The sequence below is a fragment of the Aulonocara stuartgranti genome, assembly GCF_965226115.1.
Source record: "Aulonocara stuartgranti genome assembly, chromosome: 14".
Lineage (NCBI taxonomy): Eukaryota > Metazoa > Chordata > Actinopteri > Cichliformes > Cichlidae > Aulonocara > Aulonocara stuartgranti.
This window is the reverse complement of record NC_138950.1, coordinates 12,785,508-12,806,255: the sequence shown is the minus strand read 5'-3', so window position 1 is coordinate 12,806,255 and position 20,748 is coordinate 12,785,508. Positions and strand designations below refer to the sequence as shown.

At 40.1% G+C, this 20,748-nt stretch overlaps 2 protein-coding genes across 4 annotated transcripts; both read right to left on the bottom strand.

Annotated features, from left to right (window-relative positions):
- Nucleotides 1–2,055: 2,055 nt before the first annotated feature.
- Nucleotides 2,056–6,609, bottom strand: socs9 (suppressor of cytokine signaling 9). Its single transcript, XM_082503964.1, has 2 exons — nt 6,454–6,609; nt 2,056–4,480 (listed from the first exon to the last, which is right to left on the bottom strand). Exon 2 carries the CDS (start codon nt 4,326–4,328, stop codon nt 2,697–2,699), a length of 1,632 nt encoding a protein of 543 aa, XP_082360090.1. The 5' UTR covers nt 4,329–4,480; nt 6,454–6,609; the 3' UTR covers nt 2,056–2,696.
- Nucleotides 6,610–6,720: 111 nt separating this feature from the next.
- samd4b (sterile alpha motif domain containing 4B) lies at nt 6,721–19,269 on the bottom strand. Of its 3 annotated transcripts, none has more exons than XM_082503289.1 (13): nt 19,167–19,269; nt 17,197–17,709; nt 16,590–17,060; nt 16,192–16,434; nt 15,944–16,053; nt 15,536–15,622; nt 14,911–15,184; nt 14,582–14,667; nt 14,228–14,343; nt 13,791–13,983; nt 13,158–13,284; nt 11,036–11,119; nt 6,721–9,723 (listed from the first exon to the last, which is right to left on the bottom strand). In XM_082503289.1, the coding sequence occupies exons 2-13, from the start codon at nt 17,390–17,392 to the stop codon at nt 9,695–9,697; spliced, it is 2,016 nt and encodes a 671-aa protein (XP_082359415.1). In that variant the 5' UTR covers nt 17,393–17,709; nt 19,167–19,269; the 3' UTR covers nt 6,721–9,694. The 3 variants fall into 3 exon arrangements, with proteins under 3 accessions (XP_082359415.1, XP_082359414.1, XP_082359416.1); XM_082503288.1 differs by lacking the exon at nt 19,167–19,269 and adding an exon at nt 18,731–19,048; XM_082503290.1 differs by lacking the exon at nt 19,167–19,269 and adding an exon at nt 18,432–18,681.
- Between the last annotated feature and the right edge of the window lie 1,479 nt (nt 19,270–20,748).

Genomic DNA, 20,748 nt, shown 5'->3' with positions numbered 1-20,748 from the left:
CATTGACAACTTACATATTCAAACAATGCATGCTGAATTGTATGCTTGCCTGTAAACAAATTTTAAAAATTTAGCATCTTTAGCTGATCTGCTCTGCTGGAAACTCATTGTAAATGCTGACTGAAAGGGTGCCAGCATAAGTAATAATTAGCACGCTGTTAAAAATTGCTTTCCAGGAATGCATATATGAATTTGGTTACAGTTCTTTATAGCTACGCAAATCTATGGGAATATGTTGCACAGACACAAAAAACCCATCTTATTATTGGATTATTTCTGCCATGAATACCTGATTGCAGAGTCTTGCATACTGGTGGAAGATGCACAAACCTCGAGCTGTTCAGGGACTCAAATTGCTGGTGTAGCCCACACTTGTGTATGCATGACAGGTCAAATGTCTTCCATCACTCATTTTATTGTTGAGTTTTTATGGTGACTTAATTAAGTACACAAAGGTCAAAGGCTCTGACTTTGCATTTTGAATGCAGACTTTAATGATGCATTGGAACTGCTGCTTAAATAATAGCAGCCTCATTATTGGATGAGTGCTTGTCATGGATGATTTACATTCTGCATGTCAAATGAGCCATCTCAGGGAGAAAACAACATCACAGTGGCTCAGAGGACGAACTAGGTCCCATCTCCATGGTTTCCCATTAACACTGGGATGGTTGGCTTTTGTGACTACCATTACTTAGTGCACACAACAATTAGCAGTGGGGGTGTCTCTTCTGTGTATTCATTAATACAAAATGCTGTTCACACATAGGAGTGAATAACTCCCCTGCAGGGGTAAGAATTTGGAATTACTCTCAAAATAAGTCATAAATATGTCACTGACCACATAAGTCTGACCTGCGTGAAAAGCTTCAGTCTTTCTGCGTTGCTTTGGTAATTGGAAGTTTAAACACGTAAATGTGTAAACACTTCATTTGCGAGATTTGCAGTGCTCATATGCAAACTCAGGACAGAATTATACATAAATGTGTTTATTTTAGTCAGGTAATATTAATAAAACAGATCGTACGGATTGTGTATGTTCAACTCAACACACATAAAGCAAGATTTTACAGTCTGATGAGAAGACAAGACATTTTTTGGTGATTTGTTTTTATGTTTAAACTTCAGTGTTTCTGAGCATTCAACACAGATGCATCACATAGCATTGTATTTTATTTATTACACTATAGCCTTTACGACCCTACTCTTCCCCAGCATGTAGATTTACACACTGTAAACTGTTCCCTTTTTGAGCACCTTAAGGGTTTTAGTTTAGGACTGATTTGTCTTTGCAGAGCTTTTAGAGCGTACTGATTTTTGTCTTGGTAACTGACTTCACGTCAGCCCAGAAAAAAGCTCAAATTCATTCCATCTCCCATCATTCTCCCTGTTAATTAAGATTCACCAGTGCTACTTCATTATGGTAATTTTGTCATTGAACTGCTGGAATGGAAGATTAGTGTGGAGACACCCTACCTCTTTCAAATACACCCAGCAGGAAGTATAGCAACAAGATCAATTTTCTCCCTTCACATCACAATTAGATGCATAGGGAAAAAATGTATAAAACAGATTCAACTTCCAGACTTATGGAAATGCACAAAAGTCAGAGTTTGGGCAAAATAAGGTACATAAACCGCAGGGCTTTATAATTACATTCTGATCACAATGCGGCTGACAGGTTCATGCGAGCCACATGTAATCCTGACTAAACTAATGAAGACTGCCAGCACTGACTGCAGCAATTTAACTGTACGGGAAACCAACAGCTTAGGATTGAAGCTGAAAGGTTTAGAATCTGAGTATAAGACTTGCACACTTAAAATAAACTTGGGGAAAAAAAAAAAAATATATATATATATATATATATATCACACTGTGCTAAAGAAAGGTATAAAAGAAAATGGAGTGTTTTACTTCACTCCCTGGAAGAAGGACATTTTCAAATTAGTTTCACCGCGTCCAGTGTCTCCACTAGAAGCACCGGGAGTTACACCCACCAGCGAAAGCATACTTGTACATAACTGCAGCAAAGACAGGACTGATACCACAGGATGTTAGTTAGTCTTTAATTGCAGTTAAAAGTAAAAATTAAACTCAAAACTAATGTGAGCACATTATCAAATCCAGTGAGTGACAAGCCTTTGCATCTTTAATAGGACCACGTAGCATATGCACCTAACTGTCATCCCTTATGATCAGCCCTGGGCTATGTAGGCAATTATGATTAATACCACAGACGTGCTGTACTTCAGCACCTCACTTACAAGAAAGAAACCTTGTCAGTGCGTGTTTCACCTGCACGTGACTGATGAACAACTTGATTATAATCATCTCCTTTCACTCTAGGACTCTCCCCCCCCCCATCGTTAGATAATTAAGCTGATTTAGTCACACTTGAAAACACATGATATGTGAGGATAGCCGTGAACAACACACATCTAAATAAGTCTGTTTAATTTGAGGATAAAGAACTGAATGTGCAAGAACAGTGAGATTACATATTGCCTCATCAGTGTTGTTTAGTACAATTTGTTAAGACCTGTACAGCAGGAATATAATAAATAAGTACAGTGTGGTGTAGGTTAATACAGCCAAACGGGGTGAAGAATAAGACTCACTTCTCAGTTCAGTTTAGTGAGACTTGCATTAAAAATGTATTTGGAAGTTTCTCTAAGTCAGTGTTTTGTTGTTTTTCATTCCCACCAGGTATCCATTCGCCGTACACGTACTCTTTGTTTATAGTGGTATTCTTTCAGGTGCTTTTTTAAAGCATTTGGAATGGGAAGCATATTAATGCCATCATAGGTGGTGCAGCTGCTAATGACCGCTCGACAGATGTGCTGCAAGCTGAAGGGCTGTGTGCGGTGGATGGGGTTGGACAGGAGGGGCTCGAAGAACATGCAGGAGTTGGGATCCTTGTAGTGCTCTAGCAGTCCTGTAACTGTGGGCGCGTGGAAGACACTGGGGTCATGAACATCGAAGCTAAAGTTGTGATTCCACTGTTCAATACGTGCATGTAGTGAGCGGCCATAGCGGCGGAAGCTAACTGAAAAGAGGTAGTCTTCCTGGGCAGAGTCCCGCAGTAGAAAGGTGCCTTCAGGCTTTCCCTCCAGCAATGTCTCTGCCTCGTAGCGGTCCATGACTCCCCAGTAACATGGGAGGTTTGTGATCTGCAGCAGGTCTGGAACTAAACAGTGAATGTAATCAATCTGAGTGTGAATGCGATAGCTATCGTGAGATTTGTGATGCTCAGTCTGAGGAAGAATTTCTCCAGAGGTCATGCTGGTCGCAGTTATGTCTGGGTCAACCAAAGCGTCGGAGACAGCGTCGCAGGTGTGGACGGAGGCTGATGCAGAGGCTGCAACTTCATCCAGAGTGTCCAAACAGCTCTGTAAGAGGAGTTGGTGTTGCTGCTGTCTTTGGAGAAGAAGCTGCTGTTGCTGATGGACGGAGGTTCTGTCAGTCTCAGCTAAGTCATTCATACCATGAGCCAGCTTTGGGCCGTGCTTGTAGAGAGGGTTAATTTGGGCTGTAACCTCAAATGTGTGGATCTCTGCATTGGGAGGTGGCTCAACCCCTTGTTCAATGCTGATGCGCCTGCGCTCTCGTAATCGGTCATCCACATCCTCCACTGCAACTGCCATGGTTGAAGTTGGGGCAGTGCACACTACTGTAGAATCTAGCAGGGGAGGCTGGGTAATGGGGGCCGTGTGTTGTTTAATGAGATACCATTTCTGAGCCAGCTCTGATCCTACAGGGAAAGGGCAGTCATCCAACATCAACTCACTGAGATGGATCTTGCGCCTCGAGGAGCCACAAGCACTTGATGATGAAAGAGCCTGCGGCAATGGAGCTGGTGCCGCTGCAGTGTGTGTCTTTATTGGGAAACACTGCCCCATTGCATCTTGGATTTTTTGCCTGAGAGTGCGACTGCTGCTTGACCCTCTCCCCTCACCTTCACTAGATGTGGGTAACTCTGCAGCAGAGCCAGTCGCTCCCAGAGTTGGTCTTGCTGTTACTCGTTCCTGTCCTAGTAATGAGGCAGCTACTTCAAAGCCCTGCCATCTCCAACTATCCCTCAGAGGGGAAGGGGAAGATTGGTCTCTGGTCTCCAGTTCACTCAACAGCTCACCATACTCAAAGCCATCACTGACAGGTCGCTCAGCCGCAGCGTCGTGGGAGGAAAGGCCTTTTTTCTTCCCCTTTCCACCTTTCCTTCCACCGCCTGCATCTCGTCTCTCCTCTGACCGGCTCTGTCTCACCTTGGGACGAGCCCCCCTCTCTCGATCTTTTCCTCGGTTCCCTGACTCCTTTGGTAATGACATGACGGAATATGTGGAGACAGTTTCACCAATCCAGGAAATTTCCAAGGAACAGCTAATTACAGTTATCTTTCAGCAAATGATTTCCATCCACATCCTGACATGTCACTCTCACCATCCAGAATATGTGGATGGCCATACAGACTTTACAATGCCTGAAAAACAAAAAAGAAAACTCTGTTCAAAGCTCAGCTTCAACCTTATGGAATATTTATAGATAACATAATGTCAAAATTCTGGTGGCGCACACTTTGTTGCCAGTTTATTTCAAATGCTCATATAAAACTGATGCAATCCAACACAATAGCACTTCTCAGAATTTCACTGTGTTGAAATCTAAGGTTTATTTTTGTTTAAATTGTTTTAGAAAGGTGTTGACCCTAGAGCCGAGACTGACATTTTCATTACTGATTAATCTACAGTTCTTTTTTTTTCCTTTTCTTTTTTTTTTTTTTAACTCAGACTTGAATCTTAGGTAGAGAAAAGAGGAGGAAAAAAACTATACAGGCCAAATGTTGGTTTATGGTATTGTTAGACTGCACAAGAGAGTCTTTTTAACATTAAGAAATCTTGAGTTTCTATGACAGATGAGTACACAGAGTTGTCCGTACTGGGAGTAGAATACATATTACAAAACTTTATTACAAAAGAATATACAAATAACACATAACAACACATGATTTAGGAACTAAAGGAGAAGTACTAACAACTAATTTTGAAGAACTAAACTGCTTTCTAAGTTTTGTGACCTCTGATTTTTCTGTAAAAATGTTATGTCCAGAGTGAATTTTAGCATATCACAGCTTTCAGCAGAACTGATATCAGAGATCATCTAAATAGAGCCAATGAATCGGTTGGCTGATAATGGACTGTTGTCGAACAAGTGCAGTCCCTTTGCAGAACATAGTGGAGAAAGAGATGCCTGAAGGTAAACTAGAAATTATGTTGTTATGCAGTTTGTACAGCAACACAAGGCAAAATCCATTGCATTGTTTCCAGTAACAGAGTTGCGGCAATTCTTAAGACTTTGAGTGGTCAACAAGGTGAAAAATATCACACAAACCTAAAGTTATTTAATTATTTATTTGTTGCTCACAGCTTCGAGCAAAATTCAAAGTGGCTCCCTTTTTTGCTAGAAATCCAAAAGGTAATAATAATATACTTCTTTTTTTTTTTTTTTTTAATTACAGGGCTTGCGATATTAAGATTGTTTTGACATCTGAAGTGGTGCAGAAAAAGTTCGTTTGTTGGCCACGGTTAGCAATGCTTTCCAGGGGCTTTGTGAATGTACTTCTGTGGCTGTCCCGCTATGTACAGCATAGACAAGATAAATTAAACAAAGAATGACAGATAAATCATTTTAATAATATTAGTGATTATTTCGGATTGTAATTCATGCTTTCATTTTTACACCCATGTTTAGATTTTCTTATGTTTAATTCAATTAGGCTCCAGCTGTTGCCCCCATGTCTTATGTCCTGTCTTGTTAGAGGAGCTGGCTTTTAGAAACATTTAGATATTAAACTTCACATGAAGGTTGACAAATGGTAAAAACACCCACTTTTTCTTCCCTGCGTTAGGCTTCCTTTTATTTGATTAGGTGTCTTGAAAAGCACTCTGTGACACAACTTCTGAAAATGTTTTATGAACAAAGCTTTATACCATTCTTAAACAGCAATAAACTTTTTTTTAACGTTAGTGTCTCGGCAACTTATAGAAATGTTAAAACTGTTTCAGTTTTAACAAACCGACCAGGGGCAGCAGTATTATCTGGGATCGAGCTCTGTCCTCACAAATCACACCACCCGCTATTATCGAGACACCGGGGATGATCGACTTAAAAGTAAAGATTTACGAACTTGTAACTCTACAACTGAGCCGACCTCAATCGTCGTTAAATATGTAAATTTACCAGCCAAATTAAGTACTTAATCATTTATGCAGCGTGAAATACACTAAGCAAGAACTAACAAGCTAACATTGTTAGCCGACAGCTGTTCAGTGTTGATACATGCTAAGCACAGCTAGCCATCCGCTAACTCTACTTTTCTGCGGTAGGAAGGTCTTTGCCTTGCCTACAGACATTTACATCGGGCTTATACGGCCACAACACACATGTTGAACATACCTAAGAAGTTGTAATCAAGTTCCCAGACCAAACAGACGTTGTTTCTTCTTATTTAAACTAAAGCCGTTATTAACAGCGAGATGACTAGTTCGCATTAGCTTGATGAACTGCGAGAACCGCGCAACCCGGAAGTAAAAACGTACTCTGCGGTATCAATGCGGCGACTCTTTCAACACAAGAGCATCTTAAAAGCGACTCACGAGTTTCCCGAAGCCTCATATAAAAATAAATAAATAAAAAAAACCAGACACAAACACAGACCACAAGTTAATTTGCAAAAGAACTGAACCTCTTTATTTGGACTGTCAATGATCCGACGGATGTTGCATTTCAGACCATTCACATATGAGTGACAGTAAAAAAGTAGAGTGTAAGCATGTGATGCAAAAAGGTTCATAAAACATTAGAAAAAGTTGGGGGAGAGTTTTAGAATTAAATATAACTGGTACAAGATAGATATATGCAGCTGGTGGGCTACATTAATTCAATAATAAAGCCATGCTGGGACATGAACATGGTCTCAGGACCACTTGGTAGACGTCTCCATGCGACACAGGCTCTGTACCTCCGTAGTGGGTGCGTGGCATGTTAAAATACACCAGCCTGAAACTAATACATGCACTTCTCAACTAATATCACGCATCTTGGAATGTAAACATGGAGTAAACATATTCCTTGGCCAGTTATTAGTGTTCAGTTTACTCATAATCACATCATGATTATGTGGCTCAGAAAAGCATTGTCACCCCCCTGCTGCATCATCTTTATAAACACACACGCACACACACTCTTGTAGAAATCTGCCGCACTGTACCTCTGTGTCTATTTGAAGTAACAAGTAGGCTGTCCAAAGCAACAGAGGCCATGAGAAGGATAATCTGAGCCATCTGCAACAACATAGTTGGTATACAGGATAGTGAAGAGTTAAAAATAAAAGAAAGAAGTCTTAAAGCCACCATTGCTAACTCACTAAAGTCCTTTGCGGGCATGAGTGTGATGCTTTTAACAAGTCAGATAATCCCAAGAGCCTGCTCTGAAGAAATCTATGACTAGAATGCTTCTCATGACCATTATTAAAACAAAAGCTGAGGATGCTGGAGCGAGAATTTCAGGCACCACATAAACAGTTTATGAGAACATGACAGCTAAACAGTTTAATCACAAGGTTTGAGAAACAATTCTTTCTCACCACCACATGACCAAAAAACAAAAAAACAAACAAAAACAAAAAAAGAGCCGTTAAGTGCCTCATATAGTTATACCTTTGAAAACAAACAAACAAACAAACAAACAAACAAACAAACAAAAAACCCACTACTGCAACTCATATGGAGTCCATGGATTGGGGGGTAGAAGACTTGCTTTTGGGATCTACCCAGCCTGCTCAGGTGTGAGAAGGCTTCAGTTCTTTAATGTGTTAGATTGTGAGACAATGGATTATGCATGACATCACAGAACATGAATCTGGCATCATCCCAGAGAGATGTAAACAGTGACATTTAGGCGATATAAACATACAACATTAGTTGCAAGATTTCTGTTCTCCGGTGACACTGGGCACCATCAACCACCATGCCCTCTATCTACAACAGTGCGGTATTAGTGTGGCAAAACATGCGATTATAGAAAATAAGCATAAGTTATCAATATCAAGGGAGAGTAAAAAATACAATTGAAAAAAAGATATCTGTAAATAACCATCTTTACTAGACAGACCTCCTATTTTTGATGAAATAATAATTTGAATGGTTATCCCTGTCTTATGTTGCAACCAAAAGTGATCCAAAAGTTAAGACCATATTACACATACATGCACCTCCGGCTCTGCCACATTCACAGACAGAGGCTGTATAAGACAGTTTTTGATTCAACACTGATACCACATGATAATGTTAGGGTTCTGAGACTGAAACACATTGAGACACAAACAGAAAAAAGATGGACATCGTCAAGCACCTTGAAAAGTATGATTCATCAAATCATCACATTGGCCATTTGAGGAAGAGGGCACTGCGAGGGTGAGGCGCTGTGCTCCATAGCATTTATTATGAGATCAAGCTTCATTTTCCAAAGCCAATTATAAGGGGGCCAGAGGGTTGAGATGGGTTTCATTTAGTTTTCTCGCCTGGCATTAGACTGTAAATTGAAAACACTCTGCGCTCCTTGCTTTTATCAATTCAATATCAAATCAGCTCTCACACAGTACAAACCTCACAGCCCTTACTCACCCCTCTGGGGATTCCTCGGCACAAAATGAGATTCATCATCATTTATGTAGTAGGGCATAAAATAACAGAGACAAATTGCAGCTGGTATAAATTCTTTAAACCGCTGTTCTTTTTTAAAAAATAGTATACCATTTCACTATAAATGTCTTTCTCAAATTGACAGTCACACAACCCTTCTCTTTGGCTTGGTAGAAGTTTAGAGGAGGAGAGTCACTTCTATTTTGACTACATGTTCAGGGGAAAAACAACCAAGAGAAAGGATAAACCTGTGGTTGAATTACAAGCTGTTCTTCAAGCCTTTTGGTCATCTCTCTCCTTCCTTTGACACAAAAACATGCTCGTTAGAGACGACAAAAAGAACCAAGGAAAGCTGACCAAGTTTCAACCAACAAAAGCCCCAGCTATCACAGGTTAAAGAATGATTACGGTGGCTAGAAAGCATACTGGTGTCTGTATATCAGCACCTGACTACAAGGGGAACCTCAGTAAGTGTGTAATTGAGCCAAATACCATTTAGTGCCTAATATCAAAGTTCATTTATTAAAAGTGCCTTAACTCTGGCTGGAAATCTTCAGAATCTACACATTATATGGTGCAGAGGCTGTTGCTGTCAGTGTGTTTTGGATAGAAAGCCTTATTCCAAGGCAGAAGGAAAAGAAGAGTAACTCATAGGGCGGAACCCCTTTATGAAAGCACCAATCTACTGTTTTTCTCTCACAACGGCAAACTGAGCCTCTGCAGATCATGCCACAGTCCTGCAGGTGACACGGAGCAGTTTGCACAGTTAACCTTTTTTTTCTCTGTCCTGCAATATAATAATCATCTGTATTCCATTTTTAATAAACTTAGTTGTATATAATAACGTACAAAAATATTAGAGAACATATACACAGTTTTTTTGTCATTTTGTAGTGACTGCTTTGCCTGGGTTTCTGAAGCATACGTTTATCTTTGTGCTGGGTGATGAGGAACTGAATAGGCCTCAAATGAAGTGTATTTTTCCTTTCTTCTTTTCATATTGTTGAAGTCCGGTCTGTTCCATCTGAGGGGTAGAACAGAGACACGTTAAGGTACATTACATTTATAATCACAATGTGATAAGCATGGCATCGCTGAAGGGGCATGTCACTGTCCTGCTGCTAAACTTACTGTTAGATACATATATTAGTAACATTAAGAAAATTAAAAACACTAAATCCTATGAAATTTAAATTGGCTTCTGTCTTGCAGTATCACTGATTTAACACATACTATCCAGTATACAGACAATCTGCAGATTTCTATTAAGATTTATGCTGCTTCTGGCCCTCAGGCCCTTTATGCATCCTTGTTTTAAGATATACAAAGCCAAAACAGAACATAACTTTAGCCGCATCAGTTAAAGGAATGAAAATATAAAATTTTCCAAAAGTCATGCATCTCATAAATTATTTACAACCACAATACTGGACAATTATACAGAGCTACTGATGTTGAAACACAGGTGCAACCTCCAGAGCTTAAAAATTAAGCCAACATAGAAGTGGCAGTGCAGTTCCTCTAATTGCTACTCGAGTTTCTCTTCCAAATAGAGCACTGCACAGACCCCCCCGTGTTAAAATGTCAAACAGAATTAATAACCATAAAACAATCTGGCTTTGATCCCACTCTAAATGGGGTGAATTCTTTTGTAACTCATCCACTTGAATAACTGAGTCAGGGGTGTGGCCACTCTGACAGACAGGTGTCCTGCCACAGGCAGCTGGAGCTGATCAAGTCTGCTAGGCCTCATCCACTACTGTTCATTGTGTCTATGCTGTTGGAGCCTTTTCAGTGGATTATCTGACTAATGTTATGGCTTCTTTTATTTCAGTTTTGGTGAGTGAAATTCTAGTTTTTATTAGTCTTACTTGGCACTAATTACCTCAAATGAGATGCACCCATACAGTTTATAGATGCAACATTCTAATCAAGCCTGCTAGCATTAGCGGATAAAGTAAAATTTGACCCTGTGAAGCATGTAAGGTAGCTTGTGGCTGAAAAAACAATAGTAAAAACTTCTCTGGGTATATCCATTTTTTACACTGTCTTTTGTTTAAAGGGCTCTTTTTCTCCCATTTGACTAGTTCTTGGGTCAGCAACCTTCAATATCAAAAGGTCTATTTAAGCTCTTCCTACCAAACAATAAAAGAAAAAAAGCTGCAGATTAAGAAGGATTACAGGATTACATCTTTTTTGTTTTATTTTGTTTTTTAAAGCTTGCAGGAGTGACAGTTAAGGGGATCGTGGGCTGTCCACCCCTGCTCTTCTGCTCTAACTGAAAGCTGTGTACACGTTTGCCAACCAGTGTCCCATTTAAAGTTGCTGACACTTACCCCCTAAGGCATGCTCTGTCATACTGAGGCACAGTGATTCCAGCGTAGGGTTGATCTCCAGGTCAGCACCTGGAACTTGGCATTCTGAGGAAATGAATAAAACTATTAGTCCATAGGAATGTTAGGAAATGACATACTGTCACTACACTAAATTTAGAAAACAAACAAACAAAAAAAACATTTATATATAAAATCTGCATTAACGCAGATTAATCTGCCTGACTCACATTTAGATTACATTATTGAAACACAATGTGCAAAAACACAGTGTGCAAAAGAATCATCATCACAAGGTTGCTTATGCTCAGCTCACCTTGGTGCTGTAATCTAAAATTGAAGTGAGTAACACTAATAAAGGGAGTAGTTCTGTTTTCTAAACAAACAACATAAGGCATATCTACAGATAGTGTTTAATTCGGTTGAAACGACTATGAACATTACGAAAAATGGAGGTAACTGGCACAAGAATTTGTATAAATGGTGTAAAAGTCTAAGGTTTAACATCATTTTACTGTATTTTTAAAAGTGTTTAATGAAATGTAATTTATACTTACAAACAGTTGGGGGGGGGGTTTAACTCAAGAGTGAGATATAGGTCTGCCTTTGCAATCCTCTTTTCTTTCTTACATCAGTTAGCATTTCACTTACTTAAAAAAGCAGACTGTGACTGCAAAGCTTTAGATGTATTCTGATGTAAGTTCTGATGTAAATTTCAATCGGTTTCAAGAGAATAAAGACATGATCGATAGTACAACACTGGTCTGAGAAGCAGAAGTAAAACGGAGCTTGAAAGTTGAACTTCCACAAAGGCATTTAGGTGTTTGGCTGACAGTGATGTCTAGACAGCTTTATAAGGAATCCTCTGGGATACTCAAAGAACATTATGCTACAATAGTTTTGTTTTGTCTCTGTACTGAGGAACAAAACTTCCAAAATAATAAAAAGGTTTATATCTGAGAGTCCTACATCATGCTGTATAATTCTGGCTGCTGTCACACACCCTTTTTACTTGCATATATGTTTTAACACCTTATTTTGCTTTGACTGGTTATAAGATAAGATAAGATAACCTTTATTAGTCCCACACGTGGGAAATTTGTTGTTGAAATTTCTATGCTAAAGCTAGAAATGAAAAATAAGGTGTATGATGTATGGATGCAGGCATGTTGTTACACTAAATGAAGTGTAGGAAGAGCGTGCAACAAAAACAACATGCTATAAGAGGAAAGTCAGAGGCAGATCACTGTAGATGCCACTATATTGAAAATACAGATTTAAGCATTGAATCACAAACATAACAAGGTCAGCAGTTCAGGAACGCTTCTGTTCATAAGCAGTAAGCTGCCTGAAGTGCAGTAAATTAGGAAACATGGTCTGTTGTGCAGGACCAAGCTTTAGTTTGCAATTAAATATTTCCAACATTTATTCAATCGATCGTTTAAAAAATGCAACACAATCTTAAAGCAGATTCAGATTTGGACTCAGTCAATTAGAAATGCTGTATTTTTTAGGTTTTTGTTTCTTGTGTAGTGTAGACACTGAAACTATAACCATACTGAGTTCATGTCTGTGGAACTATACATTTCTGGCTTTCACACACTCCTTTATGGAAATATCCGAAGCTGACTCTGCTAAAACACGACAGATCCATTACAGGTAAATTTGCAATGCTCACGTCTGGCATCTGGCACACAAAACAAGGCAACCAAAGGTTATGTATACTATACAAGGCGACAGATTGTTTTCTGCAACATGCTGCTAAGCCGTCTTGTTAGTTTGTCCTTGGCACAGAGGGAGAGACACTCTCTATTCTGGCATCTGACCAATTCATAGCTTTTTTTTTTTTTTGCTTTTTTTTTTCTTTCACAGAGGTTGTGTAGCTTGTTCTACTTGCAAAACTCAGACTGAGATCCAGAGCTTTCAAATATTCCAATAGCCATTTCCAGTTAGGCATTAAAAAAAAATACTTTCAGAACATGTAGGTAAAACTAGGTGTTATAAAGTGTAAACAGGAATCCCAAGATGTCAAGAAGGTTGTGTTTACATGTTGGCACAGAATGTGGTACATTAAACAAGCACTATGACAGTTTGTGGGTTAGTGCATATATATATATATATATACCTTGCTGCTGGAACATGAGCATGGTTTGTGGGGAAGTGTGGACAGGGAGCGAGTGGGTCCGCTGTACAGAGCTGCGACTCTGACTTGGCATGCTGTTACTGCCTCCAGGGTTGGCAAACCACAGGCTCTATATATTGGAAAACACAAGTTCTCCTTACACAAACATCACTTATCCAGGAAAACTGGCAAAGTTTCTTAAACCTTCAGCTAGGTTCTCAAATAAAAACACTCAAATTATATAAAACTATGAAACCAGTTTTACTGTCAAATCTGTACTGATTAAACCTCTTTTTGGGGGCAGTTTTTTTGCTTTCAGAACAAAGATGTATTATGACTGTTTTAACATGCTTCATACTGACCAATACCTTCTCACAAAACTATTCAAATTTACCCTACACAGAGTTCATATTAATTGAACTTTGTTCCACTATTTTTTTCTGGGTCATTTCTACACCACTTAGCTCACCATTTGTCACCAGCGGGGTTTACAGTTTGAGAACAACTGGTTTTAAGTCATTAAATCTTTTAATATTTGATTTTTTCGTAGGCTATCTAATCTGTATAGAAGTTAAAATTAGTAATGCATGTTACAACTTGATGTCATAATATAATTATAACATTTAAAATACTGACTTGTCTACCCTGTCCTGTCAGCGCAGGACTAGTGAGAGTGTGCCGTGGAGAAGCTCCCCCAATACCAGCTGGGAGACACATGCGTCCAGCTGGAAGTCCACGAGGGGTCATCTGGAACTGCCTTTGGCCGCGACGCCCTACACCTCCACTTACAGAACCTGCTGTGGGGAGGGAGTTGGACCCATAGGTCCAGCTGGAGTAGCAAAACAAACACCAGAGAAACATGCCTTAGAAATTATAAGGATTGTTGAACTATTACAGCCATTTCTTAAGAAATGACAGCAGCAATTTCAATTAGGAAAAGAGGAAACTAAAAAGAAGGGAAAGAAAATCAAGCTAACAGATAACAGAGACGAATCCAGAATCACAATAAACTGATGTGACAGCTCTTCTGCTAAAGAGGAAGATCAAAGGTAAAAGAAGGCCAGCACTCTCACCCTTTCTGACGGTACCCAGGCATGTCCAGCATAGCTTTCCGAGGGAACAGGCGGAGCAGTTTGAGGACCTGCTGCTTCCAGGAGACCAGCCTTTTCTTGTGAGTTTCTGTGAAAGCCTGTCAAAACAAGACAGCAAAAAGGAGTGAAATAATGAACAAAGTATTAGCAGGATTTCTGGAAATGCATTTGGAATCTGTATTTATTTTTCAGTTCAAGAAAGAAACAGGCAAGCTTTTTTAAAAAGATCTTTTTAAAGGCATTATATTTGTGTTTTAAGGTTGTCACAAGTTCCATTTACAACTGCATCCACACATATGAGCAAACAGAGAAAAAGCTTCATCTTCAGTTTCTTACCTCATGTATCAGACACTTCTCAATTAGCTGAAGGTAACAGCTGATATTTTCTTCATCTGGCCTTGACACCAGCAACTGGGTGCAAACTGAGGGGGGAAAAAGCCACAGTACCCTTCAGTATGAGTGATACCTGCTGATCTCTGTTAATGGGGGTTGGTGAAAATGGATTATTCTAAGTATTTTTGTTTTATACAATATCCTGACCTGGGTATGAAATCTAAATTCATAGCTTTTATAAGAAAGTTGTAAGAGAGATTCCAATAAGGACTTGGCCACCAATCTAATTAGCAACCTTCATCTACTCCGTAAAACCTCTACTGTATTCTTACCTTTACCCATAACACGAGTGAACTGTCCAGCAATGTCACCATCTGAGATGGGTGCACCTGAGGAATCTCCATCACAGGGAGGTGGATTGTTGGATTGGAAGCCCTCTGGGGCCGGCTCTTTATCCGTTCCTGTTTTTGTAGAATCTGAAGGTGAGGTGGTGGTGTCTGAAGCAGTCTGTGCTGCAGTGGGTGGACTGTAGGCCTTAATAGGTGTGATGATGATCTGCTGCAGCTCCTGGAGGGCATTGCGTAGGTTTCCCCCTTCCAAAATATCCTGACAAGAGATGACGACATCATTGTCATATGATAGCTTAAGTTTTACGGGTGCTGTTGTGAGCGGAAAGATTGATTTCCAAGTTGGAAATCCAGATTGAGACTGTAGCCAAGCAAACGTTTGCTCCACTGAAATGTCTTACAGGAAGACACTGAATTCCTACCAGCCCTCCTCCATGTTTCTATGCCAACAAGCAGACTGGGAATTTCCCAATGGAGCTAAATCACATGACTGTCACCAAGTACATACTCAAGTGCAATTTTGATCAGTGCAATTGAAAATTCATCAAGACAAAGCACCACTGCTATTTTTTTTTTTAGCTTGAGAAAAATATTATCCGATTTGAATTACCTTTTCTAAAGACTTGAGCACACTCTGCCTCTCTCGCAGTTTTTGGATACTCAAGGCAATCTTATGTCGTGCTCCTTTAGTGACGTTCTAAAAAGGAGAAAGAGAAAATAGCAAGATGGCATAAGAAGCAGGAAAGTCATTTCTTGAGGGAACACTGGGCAATTTATACAGTTACTAAATAACAGACCTAATCACCATCTGTTTCATTAAAGCCAAGGGGCAGAGGCAAAATCGCACCATTTGTATGTGCGACTGGGTCGATATAACTGTAGGGTGCGTTGTTTAATTTCATGCCTCATTGAGAGCTGATGTATCATCAGGTTTGAGGACAATAATGTTCACAATTGATAAGGAGTGTAGAATAATCAAAGCCTGGCGCCAGCGTATGCAAAAAGGAGGCTTAAAAACCTGTGACTCCAGGTGCTGCTCTGTGAGAATCATCATCTCCTCATAGGTCATCTGGGAGAAAAGTGATGCATATTTATGAAGGCGGAGACTCTTCAACCATGCAGGAACATCTAGAACAAAAAGGGGGGGGGAAAGTTACAAAAAAAGTCACATTATATTTTGGCTTAAAATCACCCCAGCTGTTGGCTGTGCATGGCTTTTACCAGAGCTTGGAGTGCTCTTGGACTGGTTAGGTAAAGAACTCTGACCTTTCATGCCACTACCATCCTCCTGGAAGGTGTTGCGAACAGAGCCTTGTTCTTCTGTCTGCTCACTGCCTGAAGAAGCTACGCTGCTCTGGGGCGAAAGGGGTGCGTGATCTGTCGGAATAAAGTTCTGCCGGCCCACTGCGTCATCCTGGCTAACCCACTCAGACCCACAAGCCTGGGAACTGGAAGAAATAATGGACATGGACTTCTTCTGAGGGCTGGGCTGCATCTGCCCACAAAGGCCTGGAAAGGGAAACATTTCAGATATGAGCAACAACAAAAAAAAAACTGTTTGTAAAACAGTCGATATGCTTATGACTGATAACTCATGCTTTTACTAAACCACTTCTTATGTTTTCCCAAAAGATGAAAAATGAGAGTTGAATGACAAATATTACCTGTATTATTGCTGTTAATAGGTGAGGACATCCCGCCTGGGAATGACATGTGTCCGTTCTGGCCTGCTGAAGGTGTGCTGGATGAAGGAGACTTGTCGTGCCAAACAAGGCCGGGGTCCAGAGACTCTGCAGAACTGGGCCACTCATCTGAGCCTTGGCGTGGGTGGTAGGGGCTGGATGGAGCACGTGGTGTATACCCACTGGAAAGGTGCTCCTCCAGGTGGTTCAGCCACATGGCGAGAGATGTGCGGTCATCCAGTGTGGTGGCAGGGTGGATGAGGGCATAAGATAGCAGCTGCCTGCTTTCTTCCACAAACAGGCTACTCTCAATAGTGTGACTCAAAACCTTCTGCAGCAGCTTCATGTACTCACATTTGGCCTCACTATTACGTGGTTGCAGCAGAGGCAGATGGGACAACAGCAAGGAGACCACTTTCTCTTTTGGTTCCTGGTGCCATTGGCTGACAATTGCTAACGACAAATAGATTTTTACATGTGATTAACATTTTATTATTTAATATATGCTGTCTTTCATTTTAGAAAAACAATTAATATGGCTGTAATGATAAAGTAATTAATAATAAATAACACTTAAGCTCTCAGCTACCTGCATTGTTGGCCTCAGCTTCAAGGATGTGGATGTCAGTGCAGTCTGCCAGCCAGTGTTCAAGGCAGATGTGTAGAAAGCGAGCCTGGGTGCGGGATGCCCTTTTCAGGAGGGACAGCAGCGCCACTGTCTGTTCACACTCATTCCAGCCTTTGAACCAATCTGTGAGGATACCTACCTGGTCTCGGAACATCATGGCGCGTCTCCTTGGTAAGGAGAAAAAGAATGTGCCAACAGGGAGCGGGCTACAGGAAAGGCTGCTCGCTCAGACACAGATGGGTTGAGTCCAGCCCCGCACAGCGGGGTTGTATTTTCAACAGTCTTGGGATTCCCCTCAGACTGGACCGAGGGACCCTCACATGGTTCAGATGCAGGAGAAACTTCAGCGAGGGATGTGGCGTGGATTTTTCACAGGATGTCTTTAGGCTGAAAGTGAGTGTCAATTGTAGTGGCTAATCACACAAACAGGAAAATATTTTTTTTCATTCCGGCGTGTTCTGGATCATCTGCACCCTATTACAAAACAAACACAGAAAGCAAACCACATTGCATACTTAAACTAGACATTCGGTGAACTGTCACATTAATTCTAAAATCGCATACAAGGAAAAACTTCTTAAATGTAACATCACTGCAAGGGAGCAGCCAGAAGTAGCTTATGTTAAAATAAGGCAGTTGAGTAATCTATTGCCTCAACCTTGCAAACAAGGTAACAGTAATGACTCTATTAGATCATGCCAATGGATCATCAACCTCAGGGAGAGGAAAAAATAACTGACAATGAGGGTCTAATCTTATATCATGATCATTAATCAGAGATTATGGCACAAAGTGCAAATAAAACAGACTACCGCTATATTATAGGCATTATAAAGACCTCTCCCAGGTCTATGCTTCTTAAGTCACAGCATCATTATACAGGCGAGCCATTCACAAAAGGTGTGTCAACACAGTTATCAATAAGAGACTGGGTCAGTAAAACGTAGAGCAAAAAAAGTCCGCTATTCAAAGAACATAAGTGAATAATACCTCTTTTTAACAGAAACTAATACTGCTTTCTCTTACAGAGAAAATGAATCGCAGGCATGTAATCACTAACGAGCAAGGGTAACTTCGGTTACATGTCAAAACTGCTAACTCCCAGCACTGCAAACGCTATCACCTGTAACAGTATGAGCTATAATGTTGATTTTATGAACAAAGCTGGGTGCTCGGCTGAAAGCTCCGGTTCTCACCTTGCTGCGAGGGTTTCTTAGACTAAAACAGACGAATATTACACCCGGCAGCTAAGCATTAAATAGCGGTTAGCTGAGTTAGCTCGGTTGGCCTAGTCTGTGATGAGGGATCGAGATTTGTATTGTTTTTCGTTGACGCTGTTGCTGCCCCTTTTCTCCGCCTCGTACTTTAGTCTTAGCGGTAAAAACGAGAATGTTAAAACGCTATTCTGATCGGCCAGAGGTTTTAGCCAGATAGCAAGATTAAGTTACTCAAGTGACGATTTAAACTGAAGAGACTCAAAAGATTTGTTGTTTACCTTTGTCAGTTGTCACTGGTTAGCGGGCTAGGCTAGTAGTAATGCATTGCTAGCTCGACGGTAGCGTTAGCTTCTTAGCTAGCAAGTTTTGCTAAAAGATGCAGCAACGTTAGCTTAGCTGAGAAGCGTAGCTTTCGGTCCCATGCGTAGTACTCCTTAAGGAGGTTCCTGTACAGTGGTGAGCCTCTGTGGCTTTAAGCATACTATGTTAAAGAATTTATGTACAAAAATGTTAGTTACAATACAGAAATAAGGAGTGTACGCCTGGAGAAATCTACTTCGATTTTAAGTTGACGTAAGACGTGGGCACAACGTCATACGTCTACACGACGCACGCAATATTAATGTCCGCCCACAATCTTATAAATATGAAGAAGACCCTGGCTGAGGTGGATTATCTATCTGATATATCTGATAGATATATACATTTTCTTACGTTTTCTCTGCGAGGGAAATGTTGCTTATCCCATAGCGTCCTGAACAGGTCTCTAGTTGATCACAGAGACAGACAACCTCACACCACACTCGCCCACACAGCCCACTCCCCACATTTGTACCAGTTATTAAAGACAGAAGAAAAAACTTGTGTTTTTATTAATTCAACGTAGTTTTATTCTATATATAGCTTCTGGTCGTCCAAATCCCACTTGCTGTGGCTCTATGTCCCACCAGTGTGGCCACCACCAGAGTTTAAGAACCATTAAATTAACCTAACGTGCTTGTTCGATGAGCCTTTCTAAGCTCCTGTATTGCACTTATGTGTGTGGTTGCTGAAATCAGTTTTCTCATCAACATAAATGTCAATACCAAATGATTCCCAGCAGAACACTGCATTATTAACAAAATGACTAATGGTATTCTTTCACTTGCCACTGTTTCTAATGTCGTAGCTGAGTAGTGTATGCTATTCTGTCATCTTCTCTCACTGTACTTATACAGATGAAGCCAATGTGAATTTTATTGTTATATCACCTGTATGCAAAGAGACAAAATTGTGAAGCTCAGGTTCCACAGTGTGCACATATACATAGTGCAAAAAAGACCACACATTGTGCTTCGACATAGAGAACAGTCGAAATACAAAATACAAAAATGCCAAAAAGTAGGCAATATTCTGGCAAAATTAAACTAAACTATAAATGTAATATTCAAAGATAACATATGATCATGCTTGAATTGACCCACCATCCTGAGTGTATGGACAGTACTGTGTAAGATATAAATGGCAGGTGCTATACAGTTAAAAATGTGCAATAGACAAGAAACAGCAACTTAACCTGAATATAAAATACAGTAGATATAGACTCCATTATCACATCTGTCCAGTGTCATTTCACTGATGCCTCACAACAATGTAAAACTTTCTTTCATCTCTTTATCAGAATCATTTTCCATTCTATTTTTTTATGTGCTGTCATTGAACCGTTTTTAAAGAAAGCAAACTTTCATCCTTCTGTTCTTACATATTTATAAGTTGTTTTTTTTTATTTAAAGTTTTTTCCACAAGCTTTTAGCTTTTATTTTTCCTCCTCAGTTTAACCAGTGACTATCTTTTTAGCAGTCCACAGAGAAGACTTTGAGGTCTTTAAGACATGTCAGAGTTTCACGAGGTTCGACAGATCTTTAGATGATGATCCTTTAGATCATCTTAAAAAATGTTTTCAGTTCAATTAAGCTTTATTTATATAGTACCAAATTAGAATAATATAGGCCTTAGAACACCTTATATTACAAGGTAGAAAACCCCCTTCACTATTCTGGGAAAAACCCAACAATCATACAAACCCCTATGAGCAAGCATTTTGCATGGGAGGGAAAGAAACACTCCCTTTTAACTGGTAGAAACTAACCGAATCAGGCTCAGGGAGGAACAGCTATCTGCCACAAGTGGTTGGGAGGTGAGGGGAAAGAGAAAAGAAGAAAGAGAAGAGAAAAGCAAACCAGAGCATAAGGAGATAGGACAGAACATAGACTAAGGTAGAGAGAAGACAACATTTGAATGACATGCTGCAGTAATA